Raw genomic sequence first — 11,443 nt, forward strand, 5'->3', positions numbered from 1 at the left:
TGCAGTCTTTAACTTCTGCAAGTCTGAGAGGATGGAGGTCCTGCAAGGGTCTCATCATCTGAGTCCAAGAATGGTGGCAGGGCTGTGTCATTGCACTGGGAGGGCCCCAAATAAGATACTGACAGTTATCTCCATGAGGAAGTGGTCTGAATCTTGTCACCATTGGTGTCCACTGCTGTGCACTACAAGGTCTCAGAGGTCAGGGATCATGACACATGACCAGGCCATTGAGTGGGGCAGGGCTGAGAACATAGTTCCAGTAGAGCATGACTGAGGAATCAGACAAATGCTCATGATACATTATGAAATTCATAAATAGATACAGTCCTGTTCTTAAACAAACAGTGTGTCCCTGTGGCTAGTCCCACGTCTGTTTAGAGATGTTGTCCAAATACAGTTTGGTCTGAAATGCAATGAAGTTTTCTGCTATGGGATCTCTGTTATGTTCGGCAGATGGCTTGCTTCTAAAGCATTGTTCCTTTCATCCTCCTGCATGTGTTAGCTGTCTGCTTCACTGATGTCAGTTCTGCCACAGTTCCCTTATTTTGTTTGCTAACCAGTTTCAATCCTTTAATTTCAGGGAGGATTTGTCCTTCAACCTGACCAGATGCAGGTAAGGCAATGGTTGTCAGCTAGGGCACGTTGCTACTGTGTCGGAATTTGTATTGATGCCACTGTCATAGCACCAGCGATTCGTCGTTTAACCACTTCATCTATATAATTACAGACTGTATCCTGGCATTCCATCAGCACCAGTTGTGAATTACTCCCTATGGTGTATTTAGGACTGCAGCCTAAGTTACCATAAATGGCTAATATAATGCATCATTTGGTTTTTCAGTTCTTAAATCCTCTCTTGATCCTTGTCTTCATCCCAGTTTTTGACTTCGGGCTGTACCCCTTGGTGAACCTGTGCAAAGTTAATTTCACGTAAGTACCTGAACTTTCCCCCCTTTTATTTAGAAAATGCAGTACAGATTCATGGATGCACATACTCTTGTAGGTTGAAAATGTCTAAGATTATTAGTCAAGCATGGATAGTTTTATGAAGGAGAGGTAACAGAAGGGAGAATCTCCTTCAATCTCTAGAGCCTGTGAGTTCTAGGAAAATATGGCCTACTAGTTAAAAAAAGATGGACTTTTCTGCAGCTTTTACATATCCCCTCAAAGCAGAGGGACTGCATGCAAACACCAGCATCTTCTAGTTTTAGTGGTTTGTGGTGGGAGGCACCAGTATTTTTACAACCTTCCAATATTTTTCTGTCAAAGTAGAGCATCTTTACGTATTGAAACACTCTCCTAACTTGTGCTTCACTTCATTTAGGCCCAAGGGATATCCACACAAGCACAGATATCACATTTTGAAAATGTTGGTCATGATAGGTGCTCTGGGAGATGTGCAATTTATTTCTTACATGCCTTCAGCACTTGTAGTTCAATAACCCAAGGCAATTTTTCTGTCTGCTGCCCTAGAAGGGAGTTGGAGATAGATCATCAGTGGTGCTTTCCTCCACTTCACACATTAACTAAATGCCAAACAACGTTCCTTCCTAGAAGAGCTAAGGGGAAGATAATATGAAACTTGCTAGCACAGAGCATTTTTTAAATAGCTTATCAATTTGAATGGGCCTCGGTTATAGCCTCATAATAATATAATATGGAGGTTTTATGTTAAAAGAACAGCCTCTATCTGTTCATATGGCTTAATGTGCAATGATCTCGGACTCAGAGGAATTGCATGATTCATCTTAAATTACACAATTTTTGTTATTAAGTTGTGTTTATTTACTATCAGACCCATTAAAAAGATGGCAACTGGCATGATCCTTGCGGGCCTGGCATTTGCAATTGCAGCTGTTGTAGAACTCAGGATAGAGGTAAGCACTGAGCAGCTGTATGAAGCAAAGAGGTAAAGATACATGCTTCCTACCTCTATGTACCAATGCACTACCCATCCTCCCTCCTTGACTTGTTTTATGGTATTGGCTCCTGAATACACAATTTTAAAATACTCTAAGGTTTCAGGTCCTTATTTTGGAACAGAGATTGAATGTCATGAATCTGTAGATCAGAAAGTGATCTGGATCATTAATAACCAGAATTCAGGGAATCATTGTGATTATATTGTGGCATATTCTTTTAATTAGGAAAGGCTATGTTGAAGCCAATTCCAAAAGAATATTGCCTTCAGACCACATATTTGACAGACATAATCCTAGCAATAGCACGCTGGAACTCATAACAAGTGCATGTTGCCTGAGACTCAGTGCGGAGGTCCAGTTCTTGTCCTTTGTGGTGCAGCTGCTGGTTCTTCATGCTTGGGTCCCATGCCAATCTGCTAATACTTGGAACAGGAAGACCACGTGAGATGGGCAGATGTTTCTGGTTCATCTCAGATGAGTAGGACGTCTTCCTGGACACACACACTTCCTGTTCCAAACATGAATGGTGCAATGTGACACATGGCCACAAAGATGTGATGATCACATCACAAAAGGTAACATCAGCCCTAAAGTTAGAAAGAAACCCACCTGTATGTATATTCTTGTATATATTATCAAGTAGAGGAAAAGTCTGTGCATGTGTGGAACACACCTCTTTTACAGCAACATTTTCAAAAGTCTTTTATGCCTCTTTTATAATAACTACCAACCATCAAGATATATATAACTAAGAGCTATGTTCTGTTGCTATTGTACAGCTTTGGTAAAGGAGGGAATAGGGTTTTGACTAACCAAGTGCTTAATATTACAACTACCTACTGTAGTATTATAACTATGCACTTTATTTCCATTAGGAAAATGCTGTGCCAAAGCCAGTTTCAAAAGAAAGCTACATTCAGGTCCTGAATTTGGCAGACAGTGATATTGAAGTGGCAATCCAAGATTATGACCTATTTCGACAGCCGATCAAACCATTTCAGGTGAGCTTATTGGTTATTTCCTTGGCAAGATCATTCCTTTTCAAAGTTAATACTTAACTTTCCAAAATACCACAGACAGATACCAGATGCTGTGAACTGCCTTGAGATCTATGGATGAAGGGCAGTATACAATGTTGTTGTTGTTGTTGTTGTTGTTGTTGTTGTTGTTGTTGTTGTTGTTGTTTTGTTGTTGTTATCACACCCCATGATAATTATTGGTTTTGTGTTTTACATTCCATATGTATTTATTATTGTATGGATCCTTTCTCAGTCATTATGATAATGGCTTCTGTATGACAAAGAAAGCTTCCATTTCCTCATATATTCAGAAGAACAAGAAGATTTGACCTTCCTTCCCCTGTGTCTGTCCTACCATATGGAGCGGTGACATGTTTCTACAGGGCACTGTGCCTTTGACAGCAATCCCCATCCTCCCCAGCGTATTTCAACAAAAAAGGCACAGATGGCTGACTATATTTACTTATAATTAGGGAAAAAAGGTTAAATCTTCTCGGATGAATATGTTCCCCAAAAAGCCTCTTTATATGATCTGTGTTTCCCATAGGTCACAGTCAGTTTAGATCTGAAAGGAACATGCTAGAACAGGAAAAATTAAAAGAAGTGCACAGGAAGAATATAAAGAATGGGGTGGTTAACTGAAAGCGCTGAAAGTGTGGTTCTCTCCCCTTTTTCATAATTCTAGGGTTATCAGAAGTAAGTTCAAGCATGCAGTGTATCCAGCTGGCAGGCTTTCTGCATGATTTGCCACTGAAACTCAGTTAAGGAGGGAGTGTTATCATTTACGCTCCTCTTCCTTTGATTTGTTCATGCAGAAGCTTGGGATTCATTGAAGAAGTCTGGGCTGGAGCTTGGTCATGTCCACTTTTTATATTTTTTGGCTTCCCATTTGAAGTTGAACTTCCTGCCCACCTCATTCATCTAGATGTGAGAGCTAGTGGAGCGGAGCGGCTTGAAACTTAGGTTTCTTCTACACTAACAGTTCAGTCTGAAATTGCCATCGTTAGTTAACTCACCTTTTCAGAGAAAACAGATGACATCATTGGCAGAGTATTGTATTCCATTTTCTGTATTGTCCTCCCATTTTTGTTAAACCTGAATTGTTGTGGTGTGATGTGTGTGTGCTGTAAATTGCAGGGGTAATCTGTCCAGCATGAAAAAATTGCTCTTGTTCCCATGGGATGGTTTTAGGTCCCAATTTTTCCATTATTATTTTCTTTTTACATAATGAAATTACATTATTTCGCTATATAAAAATGAAAAAGACAGAGACCATTAGTAACTAACATCCCTGTTCCACTGCTGGAGCAGGAACTGACAACAAGGAAGAAGTTAAAGAACTCATTCAAGGGGCAATCAAGGGGCAATTCATCACTATTCTTCCAGCAGAAATTAGGGGAAAGCCACAAAAGGGCAAAAACTTAAATTAAAAGCACAGGATCACTTAAAAGATTCAACAGCCTATTTACTAATCTCCCACTGTATAGTAAAACAGGCATAACCTGCAGATAGGTTCGTACCTGCAGTATGGGGACAATGGGTTGTATCCAAGGTAGCACCAAGGGTTGAGTCCCCCAACCCTTTCGAGCTGGTTTCGAGGGTGCTGGGGGGCTGCAGGGAAGAGGGGAGCCAAGTTCTGTTCTGCTAGCCATATCCATTTCTCTAGCAGAATGGGAGTGTTGGCTACTGCCCAATAATATTGGCCTATTCAATGGGAATGTTGGGTCATTGACAAAATGCTTTGTACAGTCTAGTATTAAAGGTAAAGGGACCCCTGACCATTAGGTCCAGTTGTGACCGACTCTGGGGTTGCAGCGCTCATTTCACTTTATTGGCTGAGGGAGCCGGCGTACAGCTTCCAGGTCATGTGGCCAGCATGACTAAGCCGCTCCTGGCAAACCAGAGCAGCTCACGGAAATGCCGTTTACCTTCCCGCCGGAGCGGTACCTATTTATCTACTTGCACTTGGGCGTGCTTTCAAACTGCTAGGTTGGCAGGAGCAGGGACCGAGGAACGGGAGCTCACCCCATCGCAGGGATTCGAACCGCCGACCTTCTGATCAGCAAGTCCTAGGCTCTGTGGTTTAACCCCCAGCGCCACCTGTGTCCCTTTGGCACTCCAGTCTAGTATTACATAAATGCTAATAATCGTTCTTTCAGACTACCAACCCCATGAACCATTTCATGAGTCTTTTTCTGACAAATTGCATAAAATCTTTGGGATGTGCACAGCTGCGAAGGTGCAAATTCACAGTTTATTAAGAAATGATTGATAAAAATAACTGAAAACTGAAATAATTTTTTCCCATGCACAATGAATATATTGTATTCTTTCTTTCATTTTGCTCAGGATCCTGCTGAGTACACCAAATTGATTCTGAGAGATGGCCAACAAAACCTTCGTTTGAAGATACAGTATCAAGGATCATCTTTCATGTTTAATACTACCGCCCACGAAAAGTCAGTGTACAGCTTAATTGTCTACAAGGTGGAAAGAAGCCTAACAAGCCATTTAGTAAGTGTGGAAATCAAGTAGGGCAATGTCAGATACTTGAAAAAATCCAACAACCTACATAATCCTGTAAGGAAGATTCCAGTTTGCAGTCAACAAGCAGAGAACATTAATGTGCTGGACCTGCTATCATCCCATTTTCTAAATTTTGTACCTCTAGACTAGAGATGCATGCAAATGGCCTCTCAAAATTCTTCCCTGTATCCATGGGGAAATAGCTTGAGAAACCATTTCACCAAATTTCTCCAGGGTGAAAAGTTCTCCAAAAAATTATTGGGACTGGTGATCTGCTTTAAATGTAGCACTAGCACAGCTTCTAGCTTCCTCCCCCCACCCCACCCCAAGAGGATTTCTTTTAACCTAGCTACCATTTCCATTGTCTCAAACAATGCCCTGGTCCATGTGTCATTCTGAAGCATTGGTGGGGTGGGCCATAAAAATGGTGAATAATATTTGGAGAAAAATCTGTCAAAGTGGCTTTTCCCCCTAGGTGGTTAGTGATAAGGAAAAAAATTCTCAGGAAAAATGTCTTTTGAAAATAAATTGGCTTAGTTCTACTCCCAGACTAAGGGCTATCTTCCAAAAAGTTTATCCATGGTCCTTGGAATCCAAAGCTATGATTTGATTTTGGTAGGCATGGTAGCAGATTGCCTCACAGATTCTAAATAGGAAGCAATTCCCATCCTAGAATGAAAAGTATAGCATCTATTGAGCGGATATCACAATGCAATTAGTAAGAGATAACTAGTTCATTATCTCATCTACTTATTCATGAGGGACTTATGATTAATTTAGATGTTTTAACAAGTAGTACTGCCTCTGCTATCACTTCTGCTAGGTGGTTTTATAGCTTTTGAGCTGCTAGACCCAATTTAAGCTGCCAAACACTGCAATGGGAGGGGAGATCAGAATAAGACTTACTAGATGGCAAAGCCCTACAAAAAGAGTAGAGGACAAGAAGAAACTTTTTTCCAAAAGTCTTTCACATAAAATAAAGTTTACAAAGAGGCTGTGGAGTGGCAAATTGGATAAATCAATTAGGTGATGAGACATGTTTAATCACTGCTCTAACACGACACCATAGTAATTTGGAATAGAAGCCACCAAAATGACCGTACCAAAAGCCATCAGAATCATTAGAGTTACATTGGCCATTTTGAAGTACTAAAGCACTTACAATAAATCACTTTTGCATTTTTTATTTAAAAAAAGATAAGTTTTTGATTTGACAATGAACCCTGTGTTTGTGATTTAAATCTCTCCTCATTTCACAACAGACGCAAATTCTCTAGACTCTAGGCTCTTTGCAAATGAACAGAACAGCCATTAAGCTGACAGAATAGGCCACAGGATTAAGCAAACCTCTCTTTCTGCAGAAATCTACATAGAAGCAGCAAAACCAGAGCCAAAGACTTAATGATGAGGCAGCTTTTGCTGTTCTCTGCTTCTTGCACAATGTAATTTGCATGATGATAGGCTAATGTTTTCTATAAAGAGATGATGGGCAAGGGAATCAGGCCAAAATAAAGGGATTGAACTATATGATGTTGATGTTTGACCTAAACATTCTATTATAGTAATACTCTTTAAACATGTAAGTGCCATACTGTGTGCGAGTTTCAGTGAATGAGACCTATTAGCAGGATCCCTGCACAAACACTTCCACTTTGCAATGGGGCGCCCTGCTCCCAGCTACTCCCCCTGTGTTGCCCCCAAAATTGGCTCAGGGGTGGGGGGTTGTGCTGTGGGGGGAGAGAGGATCATTCTGCCTGGCAAGCTGAAATATTTGTCCTTTCAGAACCATCACCTTAACACAATGTTGAAATCCTCCCCGTGGAAAACTTGCCCTTGTTTATTAGCAGCACAAAAGTGGTAAATCCCCTTGACGGGGTGAACTCCCATTGCTCAGTCCCTGCTCCTGCCAACCTAGCAGTTCAAAAGCACATCAAAGTGCAAGTAGATAACTAGGTACCGCTCCAGTGGGAAGGCAAACGGCGTTTCAGTGCGCTGCTCTGGTTCGCCAGAAGTGGCTTAGTCATGCTGGCCACATGACCCAGAAGCTATACGCCGGCTCCCTCGTCCAATAAAGCAAGATGAGCATCACAACCGCAGAGTTGTCCGCGACTGGACCTAATGGTCAGGGGTCCCTTTACCTTTACATTTACCATGCATGCGGTCTTAAAGATGTTTACAAGTGTCCGGGCTGGTGCAGGACATTTTGATTCATGAGGCAAGGAACAACCAGGTGCCATTCCCTCTTTCTATGTAGTACAGAAGCTGACTGGGCTGGCAGTCATTTTTTATTTCAACAAGCGGCTCATGTAGTATCCTCTGTGGCTGAGTCTAATGATAGAGCTAGTCCTGACAGGAGTTTAAGGTCAGAGGTCTTCTTTCTGCAACAGAGTTTTATTTCCTCTCCCCATGACTCCCAACTTTCTCTCACTGTCTGCTGCTGCCCCTGGACCTATGCCTCTCTTTTCATTTTATTTCCCATGTTCTTATGAAACAGACATTTGCCCCTCAGTGCTTTTATTCTCAGGCTCTTGCAAAAGCTGCCACTAGACATCAGGATGTGCACATATTTTTTTCTGCCTTTGCCTTTGCATCCCCTGTTCATTAGCAAGACATCACAGAAGTCAACTAACACTTACCTGGGAATAACGTCTATTGAACTCCGTGGATCTGTTTCTTAGGAGATATGCATGGGGCTTGTTTTCAGTTTAAGCCCTGTTGCTTTTGCAAGACTGGTTATTTGTTTTGTTTGTTTGGTGGGATTCAGGAAGAGAATGATTGCTGCAGCATCTCCATATATTTGATGGCATCACAGCCACTGACTGAAAAATTAATCATTGTTGGTTAGCACCAATAACTGGCTGGATCCACTAGTGAGATGCTAATCAGCTTGAATTCATTATCAAGGGAAATGCTGCTGTGGACTGTTTGCAAACTAGTTGTTCATTATTAATCATGTTTATCTACTATTCCTTTTACAATTTATTGTCTGTTTACCAAATATAAGCCACGCAGCACTCAAAGGCCTTTTATAGAGATGGAAGTGAAAAGGTTGGGAAGAAACCCTCTTCCAAAAGTCATTACAGTTAAGTGTAAAGGACTGTCCAGCTGTTGGAATTGTTACTGACAACTGGGGCCCTCTCACTAGTCCTGTTTGTATGCCCTGAGAAAGTTCTGTGTAGCACACTCAGTTTATGGAGTGATATTATAGCGATTACAACCATTATCTAGAAACTTGCAGGTTAAAAAAATTGTTCAGATTTTAAAAATGCTATTTTGGATGAATATGTGAAAATTCAGCAATGCATATCTCTTCCCAGCCCTTTTAATGAGAAGTAACTGTGGTTTGTATCCAGTTGTATCCCTCTGCTGATGGAAAACTTCCAATAGTGGAAGGATGTAATTGGATAGTATCTTCCATTCTTCAGATCTGTGTGAGATTTCCCACCATTCCCCTCCTGCATCTTTCACTCCCTAACCTTCAGCTAAACAACTTTATGCATTCAATTCCTTAACCAACATGATCTGCTATGCTGTGGTGATAAAGCTTAGGCCTTAACCATTCTGTAGGAAAGAAAGGTCACAGACAGTCCATTAAGTATTCGTCTGCTATTTAGAATTGAGAAATGTATATAAGGTGCTACGTACTTGTCTAGACCTCTGGTTTTCAACTGATAGGTCAGGACACCCACTTCAAGGTCACAGCCTGATCTAAGGTGGGTCACAATGGCAGCACTTCCACCAAAAAAAAATGAATGCTTAAAAATTAAGAACTGGGTCTCCAAGTGCATGTTTGGGTTAAAGGTGGATGGAAAGGTTGAAGAGTCCTGTTCCAGAGGCCCTCCAGACACATGGTATCACATGGACTCACTGCAATGCTTCAGTGTGTACTTCTCCACCACTTCTTTCTCAACTCAGTGCTGACCCAGCCCCTGGTGATCTTCTCCATTCCTCCATGATTTGTGGAAACTAAGGGCTTGTTCACACTTACCTTTTGCCCTGCACTTTAAAGCTCTGTGTCCAACTGTTTGGTTTCACTTTTTCATTTTTTGTCCCCTGCCCCAGGAAAACCCACCCTTTAATGCTAAATCGTAACAAACAGTAATTTGGGTTTTCTGCTGATTGCTGTTTGCTCCAATTCAGTGGTAAAGAGTGGGTTTTTCGGGGGGGAGCGCTGGGCAAAAAAGAACATCTGGATGAGCCCTGGTGCAGCTGGTGAAGCACCTGTTTTTGCCACAAAGTAGATCAATGCATGCCTGGGCAAAACAGGGTCCCATTTTAGCTTTTAGCTTTAGCGAGATGAGAAAGTTGCCTTGCCTGTCATTTGGACCAATGCGAGCCTGGTAGGTTATGAATTGGATAGGAACCTTCCTACCAGAAATCAAGCCATGTAGGACCTGATAAAAAGAGCATTTCAAACATCTTCTTCCATTTAATAAGTTCACATTCAGAACCCATGGTTTTTTTAATTTTTATTTACAAATTATTTGCTCGTTAGAAAGCCTGCATGTAAGCAGAAACCATGTACTGATTTTGTTTTCCTTTGCTTTCAGATTAAAGATATGGGGGGAAAGCCATCAGAAGGCATGTCTGCTGTGAGGTGTGACCTGTTTCTTTGCTGCTCTAATTCCATGCTTTGACAGAAGCCGTTAACACAGGCTCAGCCAGAGCTTGGGCCTCATCAGTGTGTTTCAAATGAAAGCTGTACTATATGGCAATCATGCTTGCTATGGCTGCACCCAGTGAGAGTGTAAAGGTAGGAAGTAGTAGGAAGAGTCTATTATCACTAAGCAGTGACCAAAGAAGAGGAGAACTTTAGCAGTAGGAAATGCAAGGTGATGGTGGAGGCAGGGAAGTCAAATGGTGCAGATATGCAGCTGCTGATTGGTTAGGAACAACCACTGCAGCAGTTCCCACTGAGCACTCTGAAGCAGCCACATCACACACATCTATACAACGCTGAATTCAGTTGGCTCCTTGCAGCTGCTTCTCTCCACCCAGGGAAAGGGTGCTGTGTTTTCTCTGCATTTTGCAAAGCGTTTGGACAAGATGCCTTCAGTGGGTAACCTTCCCAGGTGGGTCAGTCAATCGCCATTTCCCTCTGGTCCCAATCCATTGTGCTCTCCAGAAGCAGAGGGAGTCTGCAGCTCTTGACAAGTGTTTAGCAAGTGTTTAGTGTTTAGCAATTCATGTCTCCCATGCCAGATTCCCCCTGTTTCATGTGGCACACACAGTTTTGATGTTGCTGCAGCAAACATGATTGCCATGCAAACTGTGAAGAGGCTCAGCGAGACAGCTGCACTAGTCAGGTATTCTGGTTCAGTCTTGTAAGCTACCCAGAGTGGCTGGGGAAACCCAGCCAGATGGGCGGGGTATCAGTAGTAGTAGTAGTAGTATAGCAGTAATACAGTTCATGAATCCACCATGCAAGCCCAAATGGCATTAGAAATGCTTCCTTCAGAGTGGCCCAAGATTGAAATGTGGGTGAAGGGGAGTGACCTGATGTGAAGGATGGGAAGCCATTTTGGTATCAGTGAACTGCAACTCCCATAATCCTTGACTTTTGGCCATGTTGGCTGGGGCTCATGAGAGTTGACAGGGGAGGGGAACCTGTGTCCCTCCACACAGAACTTACTGGGTTTTAACTCCAATCATCCCTGACAATTTCGTTGGGGCCAGTGGGAGTTGGAGTCTCCAACAACATCCAAAAGCCCAGTCCCCACCCCCACCCCCACCCCGCCTTACGCCACCAAAATAATGTTCTAAAGAAGGAAATGCAAGCTTGCCATATTGCTTATACATGTTCCTTATTTTATTCTTATTCCTGAAATGTGTCTTGCTTTTAAACTGATTAACTGAAGATAATTCTGAGAGTATTAATAAAGGAAAGAGCACCCCTTCCATCTGAATAACAATTCACATAATTCATTGGGAAAGTCATCTGTAAAACCTTACTTGAGTGGAGACTTCCACACAGTT

General features: G+C 42.0%; 1 protein-coding gene across 3 annotated transcripts in view; it reads left to right on the top strand.

Annotated features, from left to right (window-relative positions):
* The window catches only part of SLC15A2 (solute carrier family 15 member 2), a 71,401-nt gene that overhangs the window by 46,867 nt on the left and 13,091 nt on the right, over positions 1 to 11,443 (top strand). For all 3 annotated transcript variants that reach the window (XM_083489584.1, XM_083489585.1, XM_083489583.1), the window contains 6 exons: positions 581 to 613; positions 842 to 930; positions 1,796 to 1,877; positions 2,798 to 2,923; positions 5,291 to 5,455; positions 10,018 to 10,064. In XM_083489584.1, coding sequence (XP_083345710.1) covers positions 581 to 613; positions 842 to 930; positions 1,796 to 1,877; positions 2,798 to 2,923; positions 5,291 to 5,455; positions 10,018 to 10,064 — 542 coding nt within the window. The remainder of the gene's footprint in view (positions 1 to 580; positions 614 to 841; positions 931 to 1,795; positions 1,878 to 2,797; positions 2,924 to 5,290; positions 5,456 to 10,017; positions 10,065 to 11,443) is intronic.

The sequence above is a fragment of the Podarcis liolepis genome (genome assembly GCF_965112155.1).
Source record: "Podarcis liolepis genome assembly, chromosome: 1".
NCBI lineage: Eukaryota > Metazoa > Chordata > Lepidosauria > Squamata > Lacertidae > Podarcis > Podarcis liolepis.